Source organism: Thalia democratica, chromosome 4, assembly GCF_965202585.1.
Source record: "Thalia democratica chromosome 4, ktThaDemo2.hap1.1, whole genome shotgun sequence".
In the NCBI taxonomy this organism is placed as follows: domain Eukaryota; kingdom Metazoa; phylum Chordata; class Thaliacea; order Salpida; family Salpidae; genus Thalia; species Thalia democratica.
The window spans coordinates 48,781,054-48,803,850 of record NC_139168.1 but is presented as its reverse complement, the minus strand read 5'-3'; the positions used below and the strand labels follow the sequence as shown (position 1 = coordinate 48,803,850).

General features: G+C 26.0%; 1 protein-coding gene across 1 annotated transcript in view; it reads left to right on the top strand.

Moving 5' to 3' along the window:
- The window catches only part of LOC145834289 (sortilin-like), a 39,198-nt gene extending 17,428 nt beyond the window's left edge, over positions 1-21,770 (top strand). Inside the window, exons 11-18 of the mRNA XM_082941685.1 lie at positions 1,378-1,546; positions 4,613-4,803; positions 7,124-7,298; positions 13,970-14,066; positions 14,313-14,399; positions 15,771-15,961; positions 20,353-20,614; positions 21,107-21,770. Of these exons, the coding sequence (XP_082797811.1) occupies positions 1,378-1,546; positions 4,613-4,803; positions 7,124-7,298; positions 13,970-14,066; positions 14,313-14,399; positions 15,771-15,961; positions 20,353-20,614; positions 21,107-21,124 (1,190 nt within the window). The 3' untranslated portion in view covers positions 21,125-21,770. The remainder of the gene's footprint in view (positions 1-1,377; positions 1,547-4,612; positions 4,804-7,123; positions 7,299-13,969; positions 14,067-14,312; positions 14,400-15,770; positions 15,962-20,352; positions 20,615-21,106) is intronic.
- The last annotated feature ends 1,027 nt before the right edge of the window (positions 21,771-22,797 follow it).

Genomic DNA, 22,797 nt, shown 5'->3' with positions numbered 1-22,797 from the left:
GATTAAGTACTTATATATTTCTTATATAGTAAACATTTTATAGTTTATTTTATTGAAGAACTTAGTTTTTATTATAAATAAATATAAATATACTATTAAAGAATTAAAAAACTCAGATGAGTCAGGACAGTTTAAGGTCACTCAAGACAATTTTTGATAATTCATGACAGTTTTTTTACAAAAAGAATGGCAACCCTGTAATAAGCTTATGATTAGTTATCTTGTTTAGTGTCTATTTTGTTTAATAATCGTTAGAAACTAAAATAGCTATATTATTATAATAAATATGATTAGTTTTATTCACTGACCGTATTCATTAGATCAGTGTATCTAAACGTGCACGGAAGTTAGTTGAGTAGTAAAACTGTGTTCTAAATAAACTTTAGCGTTTCTGAATATTTAAAGCTAATTAAAATGGGTCATAACTAAGATTTGTGAACTATCTTAAAAAACACAATTGAATTGTTAGAAAGCTAGTTTCAGTGATGAAAAGTAAAACAATAAGTTGTCTAATTTGCTGCACTTTAGTAACTTACTGTGCTTAGTTTTAAAAATACTTCAAACTACTGCATTATAAAACAAAAACACACTTCAAATAATTTTGTTTAAATAAATATTTTTTGTTTGATATTTTACTATTTAATGTAAATAGTTAGTGTATATAGTTTTATACTCCAAGTTTCTAACATTGACAAAGAGTTTATTCAAGATTTTTTTTATTATAGTTATTTTTTAATGTGTTTAACTTTTACAAAATTGCTACTAATCCAGGCTACTTTGGGCCGTCTTAGGCTAATTTATTTTTATGTTTTACTTAAGATCGGTTTATGTGATACCTTTATTACACCAATTTTATTTTAGTTTTTTTTAAAGTTTTAGATGAATTAAAATTGTATCATTTAGCCCTTTTTCTTTATATATTCTTAAAAATAAATTATCAGATTTTTACTTCAACTACTAAGTAAGTTTAGTTACCAGTTTTCTAATTTCTACTACTAAATATGTCGTTTTTTAAATATTATTTATTGATGGTGGAAGACGATGCTTAACTTGAGTTACTATTATGAGCTGCTATAAGCGACAGCTACGGATTTTCAAATACTAGTTCAAGCTCAAGTAATATAAGAGCTACAATAAAATTTAAGACATGTGTTACAGAGTTTTGCTGTACAACAGAGTTGACAAGTTAAAATTGTCATTCACACACCCTGTAATTAAACTTTTCATACCTTTAATTTTAATTTTGTTACTATTGTACTATTTGTTCATTATCTGCATTGAAAACGTAGCAATTTAGTCCCATTGGTTTTGTAATTACTATTTTTATACGTGCTTATCTTACATAAGTAAAAATTAACTTTTAAACTTAATGAACAGGTGATGGTTTGACAGTGACGCCACCTAGCGTGTATATGAGTAACGATGGGGGATACACTTGGTTGAAACCTGCTCAACTAAAAGATGGACCGCATTTTTATGGAATACTGGACAGTGGTGGTGTCGTGTACGCTATCCCGATGTCAAACGAACCACAGAACACTATTTGGTACGTGAGTGTAAATGTAAAGTTTGAAATTCGTCAAGAGCTTAGTTTGGTCAATATAAACTTGGTGTATGTATTTTTTTCTTTAGCATTTAAGTTTTTCAGAAAAAAAAATTAACTCTTGTAGTAGCTTTTTGTAATACTTGTAATTTACATACAATTAATTATTTCAAAGTCTTTTTTTACAATAAATCATGCGTTAAATAATTTTAAAAAGTTGTTTACTAGTATATATTTACGATTATTAAGTCTCTCAGACAAATAGCATAGTTCTACGATACATACTTTAATGCTTAAGTATTAAATTATGTATTTTGAATAGTATAGTTTTGGTACTGGTTTTAACTAAAAAAATTAAACGTAAGTCACTCATTTTCAAAAAGTGTTTATTAATTAATTTTGTTTAGCGCATCCTCAGAATAGTATTGCTAAAAACTTGATATTATAGTGTAATTTTAGTTATATACAATAAATTTGAAAAGTCTAGCTAAAAATAGTTACGTCATAAAGTATAGAAGTCTGTTTAAAAAGTTCAAATTATAAATTTTTTTCTACTTTCTTTTCTACTAGCAACAAAACCTTTTCTACTTCTGTGTACAGAAATAAAAATTTTAGTCCACACTACATTTCCTAGAATTCGTTTTGTCTCACCAAATAAAAATTGAAGATTATACAATGCATAACCAACAGAACTATTAAAATTTGCACGGCCGACTGTTTGGATCTAAAATTTGACAACATTTACAAAAATTTCTCTCATTAGGTTACCCCGAAATAGTCATCAAGAAGACAATTAAGGCTACTTAGTCCATAATGAACCGCTTACCCTCTTTCGGCCCACATCCTTGCCCAGTCTACCTCCGCCTTCCTTATATAGGTGAAAACTCAATAAAACTGGCCAAGCAAGCTTCATTAGCTATAAAATCCACCTTTAATAGCGTTTCGCTACGTGTTGTGTACAACACCAACCGCCCGCTTAAAGGAATTTTGAAAGATGCCACAACTTCCCATGATTTGACTAATGTAGTTTACATATTTAAATGTCATTGCGGAAATGACTACGTAGGTCAAACATCTCAACGTTTCCACGTCAGGCGAGAGCAGCATGTCACGAAAAAGTTAAAAAGGTATATTTTTAACGACGACGTGAATCCTAAAGGTGAACAGTCATCTATTCATCAGCACCTCCTCAACAACCCTGTTTGTGCCGAGAAGTACCTGGGTAGTAGGTTCGAAATTCTATCCCGAGCTAGAAACACCTACCATCTCTCAGTTCTAGAATCTTTGTTTATAAGAACTCGTGAGCCAAAAATTTGCAAACAAAGAGATTTTTACAATTTAAAATTTTATAAACAGCGTGTTTTTAGTAGTATTATTGTTGTCGTATTTTGTAATGTGCTTTTTATTTGATTTAGTTTCAGGTAAAAAAAGTATCTACTTTTAAAAATGTTTTATTTTAGCAATTTTGTCTTATAAATTACTTCAAATTAGCTTAGTACAACTCAATTATGATTTGAATTTTTTAAACAGTTTTTTTTTTACTTTATGACGTAACTATTTTTAACTAGACTTTTCAAATTTATTGTATATAACTAAAATTACACAATAATATCAATAGTTTTTAGAAATATTATTCTGAGGATGCGCTAAACGAAATTAATTAATAAACTTTTTTTTTTAAATGAGTGACTTACGTTTAAATTTTTTTGTTAAATTTAATATATATATATTTATTTATTTAATTATATAAAAACAATAGTTTAGAGAGCTGTTTCAGTAATTAAATTTATTGCTACGTCATAATTATTATAAAAAATTTCAAAATCAAAATTTTTGTATACTATTGTAATAAACTTTAGCTTACTGAGGAGTACATGAAGTTTTATATTTGATGTACGAAACAGCTGTCTAAACTATTGTATTTATATAATTAAATTGAATATTTAGCTCCAATTCAATTTGTCGAGCACAATCGACCAGAACTTTTTATAAAGTCTTTAGTATATATATATATATATAAACGAGTAGTAAAAAACTTTTTCTAAAAGTTTAAAATAATTTTCTAATAGTTTAAAACATCTTTCTAAAATAACCTTTTCCAAACTTTCCAAAATGCATAAATTAACAACTACAGCGTATTTTTCAAATTCAGATAACTGTACAATAAACTGTATCATTACTACGTCATAATGATTACAAAAAAAATTCAAAATCTAAATTTCTGTTTACTATTGTAATTAACTTTTTTATTAATAAAGCCCTTAAGGTGGGCTCAGTGTAAAAGATTTAATTTATCAAGTTAAAAAACTTTATTCTCTATATATATATATATACTTACTTATTAACATAAATATAATCTTTTAATTTTAACTGATGAGTATTATTTTGTTGCATATGCTTATTTTCAAAGCAGTCAAGTTGCATAAGCAACAAAAAATGTAAGTATTAAAACTTAGTGTTTAATTTTACTGCTTTACACCATTTTATGCTAGACGTTCTGGAAACACTAAGTATTTGAATGTGTTTTTCTTATACTAATGAAAAGAGTAAGGTAAATACTTAGTCTATTTTTGTAAAAACATCCAGCATCAGTTTCATATACATTGATGTATACTAAAGAAAAGAGCCAATTAGTTTATTCTGTTACTTAACTAAATCACTTTTTGATAAGCTTTTTTCTAACTAAAAAAAGTAAAACCATCTATAACTTTTTTGTTATATACCAAATATAAGTACTAGAGAATTATCATGCTTTAATTACCTTCTATTTATATACAAGCAATCTACATATTAATTTTTATTATAATTCTAATTGTATTTAAAATATTAAACTGTTTATTAAAGTTCTAATAGTTTTTCAGATAAATTGATAACGAATTTTAAATATGTAAGTTTTTTTTTTCATTTTAGATCATAGTTTTAAAATTTTATTTTCTTACTTAAGTATACAAGTTGTTTTTCACTTTTTTATTTTTATATGAGTAGCACTGTATTAAGTATTTTATATTTTTTAAAATAAGAAATAATATTGCACTGATCACATAATTTGACTCACGTGTTATTGTACAGGTTCTCGTTTGATGAAGGAGACTGTTGGCATTCTCATAAGTTCAGTGATGACAAATTTGTTGTCACTGGAGTCATGAACGAGCCTGGCCACCAGACCGCTGATATCACTATTTGGGGCTACTCTTATAACATGTTGGGGAGTCCATGGGTTGCAATATTTGTCGACTTTAGCAGAGACATCGAGGAAAAATGTAATTTTTTATTATTTACATGCTGGTTTTTTTAGTAGGAGTGCTAACAACTCTTAGTATCAAGAATGAGCAAAACTTTTATTAAACTCAACTTCAGAAGAAAATAAAATAATTAGTAATTACTAACAATTAATTGATGACTTACAATTATGTATAACAATAGTATGACTGAAAACTTAAAAATGAGTTTCGAGATAATATTGTTAAGTGTTATATAAAAGCATATTTAAGAATAACATAAGTTTTAACTACTCAGTAAACAACACTTAGCCTAATATAAACCAATTGCTGATTAACTTTCAATAGTAGATAATAAAAAAATGTATAAAGTATAAACTATAATATTTTATTTTTAATGATTAAAATATTTTTTCTACTTAATTAAAGTTACAAAATATGTTAATAAAATTTATTAGTTGTATTTCTTATTACCTAGCAAAAGTATTAAGCCAATGATTCAAAATATATGTCTAAAAAAGTTATAAAAAAGCTTATTGAACTGTGTAAATTTTTTTGAACAAAAAAAATGTTCTGTCTAAAGTATACTTTAAAAATTCATTAGAAGGTGTAAAAACGTTATAACAGTAACTTATGTGCTTACGATTTGATTAATGTATTGTTTTTAAACTGACATAAAATCTGCCTTACTTTTGAAGGTTAGTTGTTCAATTATATAAGATAAAATGTAGTGTTTTTTTTGTAAGGATTTCCCAAAACAATATATTTAGTTGTGTCATTTTCAAGTATAGCTTTAGATATTGAGTTTAGTTGAAAAAATAAAAAAATAGAATATTTAAATTTGTAAGCTAGGTTAATTTTAAATATTAAGTAATTGATTATATTAAAATTTCAAATTTTGGGTTTACACAAGAAAAAATTAAAAAAAAAATCAAGTATAAAGACGTATAAACTAAATTTTAATTAATTAAAAATTTAGAATTAAGAGGTAAAATAATTTTATTACGTTTATTTTTTAATTAAACTTAAATCATCCTTGTTATTAGAAAATATTAAAAACGAAAACTTTCAAATTTTATGATATCTAGTTTAATTATGTTTCCAGTAAACATCTTCTCGTTTGTCTAACATATCTTTTAACTTATAGTAAGTATTATTTATTGAAAGCTTTTTATATATGCAATGTAGTTTTACTTTCTATTAAATATATTGACGTCAGTCACATCCTGTGCTGCTTTGAAAAAAAATACATTTGTTATTTAATAAGATTAGAAGCTGTATTCTAATTTTGGGGTTTAATTTTATTTTGTTAAAACATTTTCAGTATTATAGTAAATAAATACTACCCTTTTTAATAACAACAAATTTTATTTTACTACTTTCTAGTTCTGAAATTAATGAAAGTTTACTATTATATTACACTTCTAAACTTTCTTTTAAATTTCACTTTGGTTGTAAGTATATGTATATTGCTTAGTGTGTCTTATATCTACCTTTTAATGATTTATTTAGTGACGTAACAATCCTTGAAGTTTTTGCTTAATTTCATGTACACTTGGACTTATGTTTTAAGATATTATCACAATAAACAAACTGAAGATCTGTTCTGTTTAACAGAATAGTGAAACAACTGTATTTGAAAACTTAGTCTTTTGTTAATGTATATTGTATATATATATATATATATATATATAATTTATTCAAATGGTAAGTATTACTGAATATTTGTAATGTACAATATTACGTCATACTGTTTTTTGTTTTTTTGCATAACTTTTGTATCTTTGTTTAGTACAGTGCTTTGTATTTTGAATTTAACTGGCTGATGATCAAAGCTTTATGAAAAATTAAAGCTTTGTGAAACATATGTTCCAGAATTTTTAAAATCGCCATTTGAATAAATTATTTAAAAGCCCTTCAAGTGGACTCAATTGAAAGTGTTTACGTTTAAACATTAACCTTATTTTATATATATATATAAATATATATATATATATATATATATATATATATATCTAATAAATAATTAATAATAAAGTTATTGTGACGTTTTTTTGTTTTCAAAATCTTAGCCAATGATTTTTGAAACTTGGTAATACGCGTTTATTATTGAATAAACATATGTTTAAAAACTTGATATAATTAAAGCAAATAAAATTTTGACAAGAAAATGTATAAACAACAATGTGTTTATAATGTTAAATAGCATTCAAAGTTTAGGTTATTTTGCACAAGTTGTTTTACCTTAAAGTTAAATTACGAGCCGAAGTTTCTAGGACCCCTGCTATATATAATGTACAACATTTTATTTTTGTAAACTACTTGAATGGTTATGAAACCAATTTTTTATTTCATTGTTTAGGTAAACCGAATGATTATGAGAACTGGCAAGCTCATAACGGTGAATGCGTATTGGGCAGCAAAACTATTTATAAGCGGAGAGTGCAAGGAAGTACTTGTCAAAACAGTGCGGATCAACTAGATTTAAACAAAGCTGAGTTTCAACTGTGTACTTGCCAATTGCACGACTTTAGTTGGTTTGTTTTGTTTAATCAAACGAATATTTTTTTAATTTTGTTATCGAAAAATAATTTTAAATAAGACAAAATTTTCAAACATTTTTTGAATTATTAAGAGTTGCCAAAAAAAGAAAAAAGTTGACAATTTAGGCTAAAAAAACCTGAAATTTGAGAAAATTTTGAAAAAACCTTGATTTCAAAAAAATTTGAGCAACAATCACTGAAAAACCTGGACTTTTGAACCAATTTTACATGTTAAGTAGTCAAATTTCGATACGACACAAAAATATCTCATGTAGATGAACTTTTTTTGTCATCATCTAAATTTTTTATTAAAAATACATATTTAAAATAGCTTTACAGTATTTTTTCTATGTTGTTGTACTAATTAACACAGTTATTTACCTTAAAATTACTTCAAACTAGAAATAGACCTAGAAATAAGTACTTTCAAAAACCTGGATAAAATTTGAAAACCTGGATTTTTTTTTTCAAAAACCAGTGGCAATCCTGATTATTATAAGTTATACATTTCATAGTAATTTAATATAGTACATCTATTTGTTTGTACGTTAATGTTGTTATTCTTACTTATTATTTCTTCGTTAAAATTCATTTTAATAATCTATATTTATCGGGGACGGGTAAAATCTGCACAAAGGATCATTTTAGCACGAGAAGTCACTTTTACACGAAGGGTCATTTTTGCACTAAGAGTCAATTTTGCACGAGAGTAAATAAATTTAAATTAAATTAAAAACTAATTAATGACAAACAGTAAGGGTGAGGGGTAATAGTGATTGTAAGAAAATGAAATAATAAACTAAAAAGAAGTTAATATAAATAAGAAAAATAGTAGTTTGACCAAGGATTAGGGCAGGGGTCGGCAGGCAGTTGGTGGTCGCGGGCCAAATTTCAAGTTTCCAAAGTCTTCGCGGGCCGCAGTTTTAGTTTTAGTGACATTTGAATAATCTTATGGTTTTAGTTTTAGTCACACTAGAGAAAAGTTTTACTTTTATTAACCTTATTATTTAAAATGACTTTTAGCTATACATAGAATGCCTATTCAATTTAATATTCATTAGATTATGATTTACATTGACTAATGTACTTTAATAAATATGTACTAATATTGTTAATAAGATATGTACTTCCATAAGCACTTAAAAAGTTAAACTTAATACTTTTTTAATTTTACTTACAACCTAACTCTTTATAAAAACCTAACTTGAAAGACAGTTTATGGGTTACTTCTATACATTTGTTATATTATCAACACTTTCTCATATTTCTAAGAATATTTACTTCGAAAAAAGTTTTTGCGAGTTAAATAACTTACACTCATTAAGAAATTTAGTAATTAGTTAACATAACAAAATTAATACATGTTTGTATTCCAGAAAGCTAAAACAAATGATTTAACATAATTAATTCTGAAATACTTTAATAAAATATTTTATTAGTAATTAGACTTTTACATGGTTGCCACTAAAAACCATAAATGTCTGGGATGTATCAAACCAGCTTAAATTTCTTAAAACTTGAAAAAGCTAATAAATAGTTGTTAATCAAGCTTAAATACCTAGTTAAAATATCATCATTATCAAAAAGTACACAAAGTGTAAGAAAACAAGAAAAAAAATGCAATTAGTAAACTACACAACAGTCATAAAAACTATTCTGAGAATAGGAAGATTTCTTAAAGATGTTTGAAATAAAAGCTTCACACACACCTGAGTTTTCAAGCTTTTAAAATAGCCTGTTTGTGTAGCAATTCAGTTAGTATAAAGTTCACAGCATAACGAAATAACAAACGTTATTAACAGTAAATAAACTACATGCCAAAAGTATATAAGTTAGCTGGAATGGACAATTGAGTTTCTTAAATAAGTTTAACAAAAATATAAAATTTTATTGAGTCATTAGCGAAGTAGATTTTTTTTTTATTAAGCATGATAGCAATTCTTTATTTGCAATAAGAATATTGCATTTAAAAATATTAATTGTAAAATATAAGACGAGCTACAAGAATAAAAAAAGCATTAGTTAGGAGTTATTGCGAGAAACAATAAAAGAAAATCACCAAAGTCATTTCCGACAAAGCACATTATTATCTTCAGTAACTACAGAATAATCAGAAAAAATTGTTAAGGCAATTAATAAAGTAGCAACATTTATTACCTAAAATGAGTTATCTTTTATAATTGAAAACTTTTATAAAGAATTGATGTTGGCGGTAATGAAAAACTTTTGTTTATTTCTTCAATGACAACATGAAGTCGTGTTTAGGAAATGCATTAAGGTTATAAAGTCGCATAAATCAAATTAGGACTTTAATCAAACTGTTAACATGAGAGCACTGATAGAAAAACTATTGCTCATCTGAGAATTTTAATAAGAGATGTTTTTACTAACTTTGACAATTTAGTAGAAATTCTTTGTTTAGTTCCAATGCGAAACACAATAATCGTTGAAATTTTTCAAGTAAAAATGCAATGTACCAATACGGAGTTTTTGGAAGTACAATTCCTTCTTTTTTTTTAGTATAAAGTTTAATTAAAGTTTAAAAAATGTCTTAAAACATTTATCAATACTAAAAAATACTTTAAGCTACTATAATATATTTTTTAATAAAAAAACATTTATCTGGTAATTTTTTTTGAGTTAAATCAGAATTTCATTACTTTAAATGTAAAAATTGTTTGAAATTCCAAATTTTTTCGAAAATTCTCAAATTCAAGTTTTTTTCTAGAATTTTAATCGTAAATTCACAAATTCAAACCTTTTCCGGGATTCAACTTTTTTGGCAACACTGATTGTTCATTCTTTAATGTACACAATAATTTAAATAATATTTTGAATTATATCAGCTGCAAGACTTAAAATTTAACATATATAAAAACTTAAACTAACACTGTGGATTGAGCAAAACATACATCATAAGATTAATTTGCCACTCTTTCAAGCAAAAAATCTAGCCTGAGTCAGCAAAAACATTCCTGATATTTTTGTATACAAAAAACAATTCTAGCCAAAAACTTAAAAAATGGCTTAGTTGGCCTGAGATTTGAAGTCTTCAAATAGTGATAGTCTGAGTGTGTGGCAATGTTTAGTTGTTTATTTGCTTGAATTTGAACTATTTTGATTAACAATGTACAAACTTTATAAATTTACCATCCCTATATATAGTGTATATTAAATAGGTAGCTCGAAAAAACAGCAATTGTGTGTATTGATATGCAAGGCATAAAAATTAACTTAGCTTGAAAAAAACAATGTTTGAAAAATGGACTCTATACCTAACAAAAACTATATTAACTTATGTCATATATATTATTTTAAATGTGTCTGTACAAATTTAGATATGACATGTATAAACAACAATGTTAGAAAAGTATGCATAAACTAAACTTAAACTAACTAAAGTATTAAATAAAAAGTGGTTTAAATATGAGCATTTTTTTAAGTTGGTGTGCATAGAAAACTTATGAAAAATTAAAATGTGTCAAACCAAAAATCAAATGAACCTTATTTCTTATTATTATGTTATTTTGAATGTATTCAAACTAAAATATAACATTTACAAATAAAAAAATTATAAAAGAAACTGAGGTATAAAAAATAATAAAAAATCATATCTAAGCTATAAAGAAATGACACTTAAGTTAATTACTGTGCATTACCTTTCTACAAAATGGAAAATATTTGCATTTAGTTAATTTAATATAGGGCTGGGCAACGTTTTTCAATCGACGGGCCGGATCCAGAAAATTTTAGTCTTTTGCGGGCCGGAGCAGTTTAAACAAGTGATTTACCGGATCCAGATTCCGGATCTAACCGAATAATGACTTTCCGACATATGACATATGAATAACGACATAATAATGACAGGTCCAAATCCGACTGGATACTAATTTTAAGTCGAGATCTTTATTTGGTCGGATTCTAATTTAAATAAAAGTTTTGGTTCCGGCCGGAATCTAATATTATAGATGCAGCTGATCGCTTTTTGAATCCTTCAAATTCACAAAATTTCTCAACTCTGAAAACTTTAGATGTAGATTGAGACATGTCAGATGTTTAAATAATGTCTACAAAATAGAATTGACATTGTAATTGACAAAGGTACGTATGTAAAATATCGTACTTAAAAAAACACTTTGCTTGGGGTAATTTAACAAAAGATATTCCATATAAGTTAGAACAACACAAAGTATTAGGACAAAATGGTGTAACTATTAGTACACATTAAATTATTTAGTAATTTTTTTAAATGTTTTCAAAGTTAGAATATTATAGTTTTGTTTTGTAAAAGTATAATACAACGTTTAATAAAAAATTTGTAATACTGACCCTTTGCGGGCCTGTCACTTTAATCGCGGGCCGGTCAGTTTCATTTGGGGGCCGGATCCCATTAAAGATTTAAAAACGGTCGGGGGCCGGTCATTTTCACTCTGCGGGCCGGATCCGACCCGCGGGCCGTACGTTGCCCACCCCTAATTTAATAAATAGGTATTATACAACCAGCTTATAAAATATTTTTCCAAGCACTCTTGACACTCTTTTTTAGATAATTACTTACTGTTGTAAAAAAGAAGTAATTATGAAACTGATAAACATATCCTGTTAGAACGCTAATCTGTCTTTTTCACATTTTTAAACTAAAACAGTAATTACTTGAAATTATTTTAAAATGTTATAGAGAGACTTAAATTCAAACTAATCAAATTAATTCGAATTACCGGAAAAATTTAACTAGAAATATAATTTTGCTCAGCGGGCCACATTTACATGCTCGCGGGCCACAATATTTTCTTTCGCGGGCCGTATTCCATTCAAAAAATTAAAATGCTCGCGGGCCGCAGATTTACCCTTTGCGGGCCGCAGTTTGCCTACCCCTGGATTAGGGGTAACAGTAATAGTAAAAAAAGTAGAAAGTACATAATTATATTAAGATGAACAAGAAGAAGAAAAAAGTTACCGACTAAGGATAAGAGCAGCGATTCTTAACCTGGGGTAAATTTACCCCTGGGGGTAATCCTTTGTTTTAGGATTTTTTTTTTAATTACAAGTTATGTTAATTAGTGTTTAATTGTCTTTTTTGTTTAAAAGTTTCTATTTAACTGTTTTTTAAAAATTAAATGAACTCTATAATTTTATACATATTTCTGTATGTTTAACAAGCTTAAGGTTCAAAAAATTCTTTTTTTTTAACTTTTCAAAATCTATATTATCGGGGGTAAATTTGGTAATTACCTTCCATAAAAGGGTAAATTAGGAAAAAAGGTTAAGAACTGCTGGGTTAGAGTTAAAGTAAGTGATTAAAAAATTAATAAAGATAATAGTTAAAAAAAACCAAGAAAAACCGTGCAATAGTGACCCCTCTTGCGAAAGTTTTTTCGTCCAAAAAAGTCCCTTGGTGCATATTGGACACCTACCCATATTTATTACCTACCTTTTTTAAATTAGATACAACTGATTCAAAAATTTAGACTTAGTTTAGCTTTGTTTAAATTAAGGGCATAGGGGAGTCCGACATTTTTTTTACTAAAAATAACAATGTATCTTATATGAAAGCTTGAAGTACAAATTACAAGCCAGTTTTTATATAATTAAAAAATATTATTCTATTTTGAGATGTGGCAGTTTTTATAAGAAATTTCCGATGAAGTCAGCAGATACTGATGGCTCAGTATCTGCAAGACCCGTTAACTTATTTTTTTGTCTTAAGCTCTTCTTAGTCTTAATCATTTCTAATAGTATAGTAATCACTTAAATAGTAGCTTAAATTAAAAACAACTGGTTATAAGTTACAAAGCACAATTTAATATACAATATTTAATAACAAATGTAATTTAAAAAATACGTATTAACTCAAGTAAAGTTATACAAAAAGTTAATAAATAAAGAATAATTTAATTATTTGGTAATTTCTTTAATAAGCAACAAAGTTTAATCTATAATATTGTATTTTCTTTTAAAGCAACAAATTTACAAAAGTTCAAACGCTTAACTGAAATCCACTCAGTGATTCAATTCGATCTAAAGGTAGATGTGCTGTCATCAATAACTGACCGTTGCTACAACAAGAATAGCATTTTGTATTAAAAATTGGTCATTAAGCAAACATTATAGTGCTTTAATAAATTTAAACTTCTCAGTGTTTACAACTACTTAATTTGTGAACTTTTTCACTATTATCACAACGCAGGGACAAAATAGCGATTTCAATACATTTTCCTTTCTCTTTACCCTTTTTTGGCATTCTTGGCCAGGCTCCAATGATAAGCCTCTAGGTCATGAGTAGACAGGAAAAAAATCACGAAAAATTATGAATTAATCGTTCCAACTTATTGCATTTTGGCTGTTTGACATTTAAATTCAGGGTTTCTTGTAAAAACTAATTTTAAGTTTAGAATACTCTTTGTTGTACAACAATATCAAGCACAATACATTGTGATTTTTTTAAAGTACGAAATACTAGTTTTTAATTTTACATTAAATACTATTTTTTCAAGATTAGTTCTTTAATTTGAACATAAGTCTAACAACTTATTTTACTTTTATCAAATGTAAAACTAGCTAATGGTTTAAAACTTGCATCATAGTACATTTTTAACTTAAAAAATTATTTTTTACTAGTTTTATTAATAATTAATTCTATTATTTATAGTAATATTTAACTTTAGTGATTACGGGTTTAAAAAAAACTCAAAAGGCGAGTGTGTTGAGACTGGACAGTCAAAAGATGTTTGTATCAACAATGAGGAATATATTGTTTCATCAGTATGTTATTATTTTTATAAGATATATTTTTGTTTATTGCTTGTCAATTTAATTAAAATGTATACACCTAAAAAAGTTATTTATAACAACATATTTATCAAAAAAGTGTATAATTTGAGATTCAATTAACTCAAGTTTTTTTAATTTTAGTGATCTTTTCAGTTCGTTTGTGAATTAATGTGTTGATAAAAATAGATTTATTATGAACAAAAATCGGTTAAGACTAAAAATTTTTTTTATTCTCAGAAATACCGGAAAGTTCCTGGTGATAAATGTACAGGTGGAAGTGTTGAAACTGGTGCACCTATACTAAAAACAAAGAATTGTGATGTAGTTAGTTTAATGCGTTGTTATATTTTGTAGTTTTTCGTTAAACTTGTAACATATACAGTATACCTATACAGCATCTGTTGCCCCTCAAAAAATAAAAGTTGGTATTAGAGCTTAGTCTTAACTTTTTGTTCATGGAAATCACATAATTCACAACACAAAAAAAACTAGCTTTTCTCACCGTCAAGCTATTTACATTTTTTGAAAACAATCCCTATGTAAGTTGTATGGGACCTAATTTGGACCTTCGAGTTTTTGGCTGATTTTTTTTAACATGCAGCAATCATCATAAAAACACATTCTACGCGTTTTCAGGAAATTTAAAGAAAGTTTCTAGAAAAAAACTTAAAAATAACGAAAAATTATAAAAAAATACAGAAAATCTAAAAATACCTCAATAAAACTTTCTTCCAATAGTCTGAAAACGCTTAGAATGTGTTTTTGTGATGATTTACATGTAAAAATATTTCAGCCAAAAACTCGAACGTCAAAATTTTAAGGTTCCATACAACGGTGGTAAAAGCTAGGAAGCCAATTTTTTTTTGTGTTGTCTATTTATGTAGTTTCAAACCTACAAAAAAATGTACTAAGCGAAATTCCAATGTCGGGGCAACAGATGCACCCTAATATGTAGTCTAGTTTTAGTTTCCTTAATTGCTGGAAAAGTTTATGTTGCTACTACTTTAGATTTTATTGAATTTATCACTTTTTTATTGGTTCCTAACGACATTTGCAGATCTTAAATTAATCAGGTTAATAAGGATTTAGTTTAAAGGTCTGTAAAAATTTGATAAATATTTGATTTAGAAACTTCGAAAGTAATTAATTAGAATAATTGTATTGATTCTTAAGTTTAACAAAGAGGTTGAAAAATCTACTTATATATTCTTTAGTTTAACTTCAGGTGCATCATTTATGTCAGTAATGTAACTGATTTTTTAAATGTTGGTATTAGTGTTCTTTAAAATTATTCTTAAGTTGAGTATTAGTTCTTAATACCCTTTGGTATTTTTATAGTATAAAATAAAGTTTAAATATTTATATAAACATAAGAAGTAAGTTTAGCGCTAAATACTTACATAAGTTTACATATTGTTAACAACTTATTTTTCAAAACTGCTTCATTTACAAGATATTTCATCACTAAAGAGCAAAGTTCTGTCTTTTAGATAGCTATATAAAATACTCGAAAATGCATATATGTACATACTCGAATATTTTATTTTCATGTTGTTAATCTTATGCTACTTAAATAAAAAGTTTTATTTTTGTAGAAAAATTAGTTAAAAAAACAACACAAATTTATATTTACGAGAAACTATCGTTTGTTTTTTCTTGATTTTTTAATTAATTAAACTTATTAAAAAACTGCAGTTTAATTACACTGAGAGTGGCGATATTTCAAAGTTTCCTAATTGTTTCAACAATCCATCAGTTACAGTTGACCCACACAAAGGAAAATCTAATGAAAGTGGAAATAGTAACGGGATTGTAATTTTCCTCGTCTTGACTGTTGCTGTGCTACTAGTTGCCTTGTCAATCCTTGCTTACTATAAAAGAGAAAGGTTATAGTAATTTTAAAACTTAAAGTTAAACTGTTATGTTGTAAAGCATTTTAGTAGACTATTATGTCAAACTGCAACTACATAGTTGCCACCCGCAAAAGGTTGCACAGACTAGTTGAAAAAAATTCAAATTAGTTTTAACTTTTTTCAAAAGTTCAAGCTTATTTAAAGTATTTTTCCAAGCTTTTTTTATTAAAATTTAATAGTAAGTTTCATGGTAATTTTTCTCTAAGCTAAATAAAATTTTACTTAAGTTTTAGTATTTAGTTCGATTTTTCTAAGTTTAGTATGTTGTTTAATTGTTCAATCCATAGTATTGAAGCTTGTATATAAATTAAGTTTTTTATTTAGTTGCTACCAGTGGCGTCGCGTGGTATTTCTCTTAGGTGGTGCAGTAAATTAAATAAAAATCTGCTGTTTTAAAACTTTTTTTGTTAGGTAAAGACTTTTTCTAATACAACTACATTAAATTGCTAATGTAACCTAGGAAATCTTGTTTAGAAAAAATACTTTCAAAAAAAAATTATCGAAGAAAATTATTTATAAAAAAATGAGTGAAAACTGAAAACTAAAGTAAATGTAAGTACTAAAAAGATTTTTTTTTGATCAAGTTAACAGAATCAAGTTTTTTTTTGCTTACTTATGAATATTAATTTTTAAGAAGGTTCTAAAGATAAAACTAAAAGTAGAATAATATTGAAATAAAACAAATTTATTTTATATTAAAAAATACAGCTACTATAATAATATTTCTTTTAGCTTCGAATTACTTAAAAAATATTGGATTAAACACCAAGCTAAGAATAATTTTTATACTGGTATTTGACTAAACAAAGAAAAAGATGCCTAATAAGACTTGGCAAGTATATTAAAAAGTCAAATAAAGAAAATTTTGTGTACAAATTGCAACTTAATTTAAGGTAAAACAAATTTTACTCAGTACAAAAGAAAAAGCTTTGTTACTACTGAATATTAAAAAAAAGAATGAGTATGAACTTAAAATTAATGTAAATTTAAGAATTTTGAAAAAAAATGCTTGATAAAGTAAAAAACACAGAAGTAGAATAAGCAAACTATTGAATATTAAATTTTACACAGGTTCTTAACTTAAAACTTAAAGTAGCTTACAATTTAGATATAACAAATTTATATTACACTAAAAATACAGCAACTATAACAATATTTCTTTTAGCTTCAACTTTACTTGGAAACTATTGGGTTAAACACCAAACTAAAAATGATTTTTTTTACTAATATTTAACTAAAAAGAAAAAAGTAATGCCTAATGAGGCTAGGCAAGTAAACTAAAAAGTCTACAAACAAAGAAAATTTTATGTACAAACTACAATTTTTTAAAGAAAAACTTACTTTGCTTGGTACAGAAAAAAAAAACTGCTGAATATCTAACTTAATTTAAATATAAGTTCTAACTTCTCGAACATAAATATTTAGACGCTTACTTTTCACCTTTGTAACTTAAGTTCATTCTTCTTTCCTGTTGGTTTATATATTTTTTAATCACTTCTTCCTTGAAACTAGTACAGTTTTTAATTAACTCCCTTTCAATAGAAATTACACTTAAAAAAATTAACCTTGACTGACCCATGGAGTTTAAAAAAAAATGTTTTTATTGTTTTTAAAGTTGAAAATTTTCTTTCAGCTTCACTACTGCGCATGGGTATTGTTAACAAAATGCTAAGAAACTTTGCAGTTTCGTTAAATGTTTTAGTCAGGTTATGTTATTTAAGATATAACAGTATTTTCACTAAACCATCCTGATGCATTTCTCAAAGTGTATAAAATGTTTTTAGTTCTTTCTAACTGTTTACATTCAACTACAGGATAAAACTTTTTCACTGTTTCTGTAAGTTCTCAAGGAAAACAGGATTTATAAGCAGTAACATTTTTGGCCAAAAATAATTGTGAAGTTTTTGAGTGCCCTGAAAACTTAAACCTTTAAGTAATATTAAAGCTGACAATATCACAGACTTCTTTTGCTGAAGAAGAAAGGCTTTTTTTAACATTATCTGTACTACTCGAATTTATTATACTATTAACTGCAACTTGAAAAGTTTCCAAATACTGTTCAACTTTAGAACAACTAAGTGTGTGCATTGCATGGCATTATACAGAAAAACTCAACTGCAAACATATTTTCTGAAAACAATTTCAGCCAAAAATTTAAATTAAATCCTGTAAGTAATTCCTGTTTGTTGATTGAAACTCTAAGAACAGTTTTTTATTTGTAATCTACCTGGTTTTGCACTTCTACTTCACTTCTAAAGCACTTTTTCTTTCTGGTCGAAAAAGGAATTCGGTCTAGCTTTGCAAATAAAAGTTTTGCTACTTTGTTGCAGCTAGCAGCTTTTGAAAAAACTAAATTGCTGATGAGTAGCACAGTGAACGTAGTAAGCATTTTCAGATAATTGCTGTACTTTTACATGCCCCCATCAGCACCTTTACTTTGCTCCTTCTATAATACTCTCTGGTTTTGACCGGTTGAATCTGAAAAAAAATATTTTTAAATTTTAAGTTTATCAAAAAATAACTACTAGCCTAGTTTTAAAGTTTAAAATAAGAACAACATGTAAAAAAGTGCTACATCCACCCCACTTGCCCTTCACTACTTTGCACAAAATGTTTTACAAAATTTGAGAGTTTGTTAATTTTTTTTCTATATTAAATAGCTTTTTAGGGGTTCAATAGTTTTTCATAAGTATTTCTTAAGGTCTGTTTTTTGTATATAGTGCTATTTTTTTAATAATTTTTATGACAGTCATTTTCTCAGGAACTCAACTTTTTTTAGTTTAGTTTGTGAAGTTGTTGAACTTTTTAATAAATTTAAAGATACTTTTGAAATATGTAGCAGTAAAAATTAGGTTAGTTAACTTTCATTTGGCCATAGGGGTAAAACATGGTGTATTTATAAAAGAGCAGTAAAGTTATTAAAACAGCAAAATCTTTAGTATAAGCATTTAGTTAAATTTTACACTTGATTATTACGTCTTTTTATATTTCAAAACCTTAAACTATGTATCGTTTTATTTGAATTTTAGTTAAGTTTAGTAAGATACAATTTTTAACAAAACTTACTTCGAAAGTACTCAAATAAAATTAAGAAAAAAAGTGAAATGTGTTTTGTTATATTTTTAAAATACTTTATTTAAATATGTGACAGTTTCAATTAAAATAATTGTTGTTTAATATAAATCTTAATAGTAAATAGTAATAGTAAAGTAGAAGTTTGTAATAATTTTCTTAACAAATTTTTTTTACATCTCTCAAGTTTTACATGTAAATTTAATTTAGTTAAGTATTTCACTACTTAATGACAACAATAATCAGTTATAGTTAATTTTATGTGCGCACTTAAAAAAAAAGCTTTTAAGACTTAAATTTAAATTTGTTATCTGTTTTTATAAAAAAATATTTTAGTAGAAGTGATCTGTTTATTTTAAAAAAATAATGTAGGTACATAAAGTTAACTATAACACTTTGCGGCTTGTGGAATGACACTTAAGCCTGTATTGTTTTAGGGGATTCTCAACTTAGCTTACTTACCGCAAGATATTGATTTTGTGGTAATTCTTGAAGATATTTTGCTTTTTTAAGTTAATTTGCGGTAGAGCATAATTGTCGTTGTCTAAATTGGAGTTTTATAAAAGATTTAATTCTAAATGATAAATAAAAGTTTTAGGGGTGCACGACTATTTAAATTCCGACAATTCAAGTTCTTAAAAAAACTATTGAAAAGGTCACAACTAAAAAAGTAATGTATATTTGTCAAATATAAAAAATAAATATGTAGTTCCTATTTATATCTACAAGCCATTTTTTTTTTCTTTATGCACAATATTAGATTTTTTTGAGATATGGCTTAAATAAAGTAAAAAACATAGTTATTTTTAGTAATTTTATAATAGCTTAAAAAATATTTAAGATTTTGCAAAAAAGAAAAAAATGAATTGTAGATTTTAATAACATCTAAATATATATTTTTTTTTTTTTAATTGTATATTATTTTTTGAGAAAAAGTCTTTTAAATTTTTATTTAAGAAATTGAGTTGTCCGAATTCGAATTGTCATGTAACCAAGTTTTAGAAACTTATTTTTTTACAAAGTTCCAAGGTGGTGCAATTGCGGCAGTGCTCCACTCCACGCGACGATTCAATAATTTTATTAATTAAATTTTTATAAGTTTAGATCATTATCTCAAGCAAGTTTTTTAAACATTGGAAAACATTAAACATTTTTCCTACATTTAAGATTTTATATGTTTGAAATTATGGATGTTTTAAACAATATGTATCAAAAACCGTATTTTTCTATTTCCATTGCAACTTTGATTGAAGTGCTCGACTAAAAAGTGATTTCAATTAATAATATTGCAGCTTAATGAGAGTGCGATATAACAACTTGTTGGATGATGATGAGCTTCTAATTTCTGACAATAATCAGCCAGCACAGCAACAAAGCGAACAAAAACTTGTCGTCGCCGCGGGACTTCCCAATAATGGTGGTATTCAGTCAGGCGATGTTATGGTGATTCAGCCTCCACTCAATCTTCCCAACCCTACTAATTTTTCTGGTGTATCTTCATCTGACCTGGGTAGGCCGGGTGATGTATCTGCTTATCATGATGATTCGGACGAGGTTTGATAATTTGTAATAAATTCGAAAATGTATGTGTATGACTATATAAAGAATATTTACTAAATTTCAAATATTGGTAATCAAAAAAAATATACGGGTATTCTACTAAAAAGTTTATTAGAACAAAATCACTTATTTTTTTTAAGTTGTTAGTACATCTTAAGTTTGTATTTTGTTTTAAATGTGTGTATATAACTTTTTTTTTGTAATTTTAATTAAATTATAAAAATTTCATTTAATTTTTTGTTTTACTAGTGTTTTTTTGTTTCTAACTTTAAGAACATGATCAAAGCAATAAAACTAGATTTTTTTAAATCAATTGAAGTAACTCCTGTTTTAATTTTTGTATATATAGACTTATCTAAAATTAATACTTTCTAAATTTAATTTTAAACCAGAAGATAATTAGGTCCTTACCCTTAAAATAATTCTAAATAGTTGTTCACAGTTATTTATTATATATTTATAATATTTAACATTAACATTTTAAAGGATCTTATAACAACGTAGAAATTAATGCAAAAGTCTACATTCACAAACTTCCAGATCGACTTTCATTGTAATGATTCATCTATGCACCGTATCTTCATTTACTTCCTTTTTGTTATTGTTGAAATTTGTTTATGTAGAATCTAACATCTTTACTTACTAATACTTGTGTTTTACTTGAATATATTTTTTAGTAAAATTACAAATACTATAATTTTTAAAGTTTTAGTGTTTGACTAAATGCAGCTATTTTTATTTAGGAGATTAAATTGTAAAAAAAACATGATAGTATAAAGCTTGTTAATATTTTTGTTACCTTAAACTTAAAGATATTTCTTGCTTTAGTTTTATCTGCCGTTTAAAGTATTGATTTTAGCTACATAAACTCATAATTGTGCCTAATATATTTATTTAAATATGTAACCATAAGACATGCAATCACTTGTATTTTTTTTGAGAATATAGTTTCCTACAACTTAAACTCTGTTTTTGATTTATTTTTTAAACAACATAGTTTTTTCTATGTAGCTGCTTTGTTTTTTTTTAACAGTTCTTACCACTTATGTGCAAAGTGTCTGTTTTAATTTTTATACTACATAGTTCAGCGTTTTATGATTACTGTTTAAAAATAACTTAGTTATTTATCTTTTTAAATTTAAGTTTGTTTTCTACGTACTTATATAGTTTTCTAATAACTTTATTTATACTTAGTTTCCTGATAATATTTAAATTTTTACCAACAACATACTGTATACTCTTGGTTTTTTGTGCAAAAACAATGAGAACATACTATATTTTAATTTGTTTTTTTTTTTTCATTTAACTATAGTAATTTTGATTTAAAGTTAAGTTTTTTAGTTTCCAATAAAAAATGTTCTAGAAATACAGCTCGTTGAAGTTCAGCATTTACTTATAATTTAACACCTAAGATGATAAAAATATTTTTGGTATATCTTAGTTTTCAATTTATCTACAAATAAATTTTTTAATTTCCTCAGTTTCATGTCGATGCGTTGTCATTCTCATTTTACATTCTTCAACCTTACTACAGGGTTCATACATGTCAGGTTAAATATTTTTGGCAATATTGTGTCAGTTTTTGTCAGTTCAAATCCTTTAAAAATAATTAATTATTAAATTATATTTGAGGATCAGTTTGATTTATATTGAGTAGATTATTAAATTGTAAATTTGCTTCAAATTTGTTTTTGTAGTCCCGAAGATCTATTACCTACCACTCTGAAATTAAAATGTAAATATATCTTTTGGGTAACATGAATATTATAGTACAGATAACTCAAATTCTTACAATATTTTCCAGGGGCCATATCTAATAAAACTGAAAAGAAAGTGTTAAGAAGTAGTATTGTTTGTATGTTAATTAGTTTCATCTGGTTATAAGTCAAATTTGTCGCCGATCAACAGGGGATTGGAAAAATCAGTCAAAACTAAGGCATGTCTATCTAAAATTTCAAAGTTTTTCCTACGAACTCTGTTACTAGTTAAATCGATTTTAAGGAAATTTAGTTATTTTTCTCGGTATCATAAGTATACTTAAACAAATAACAGATAGATAAATATTTAGTCGTTTAAGCAACAGTAATATAAAAAGTCCAATACATAACATATACTTAAAAATAGTATTCTGTTGTGTTATTCACCTACAAATAAATTGTTTATCTTAAAAATAAGTT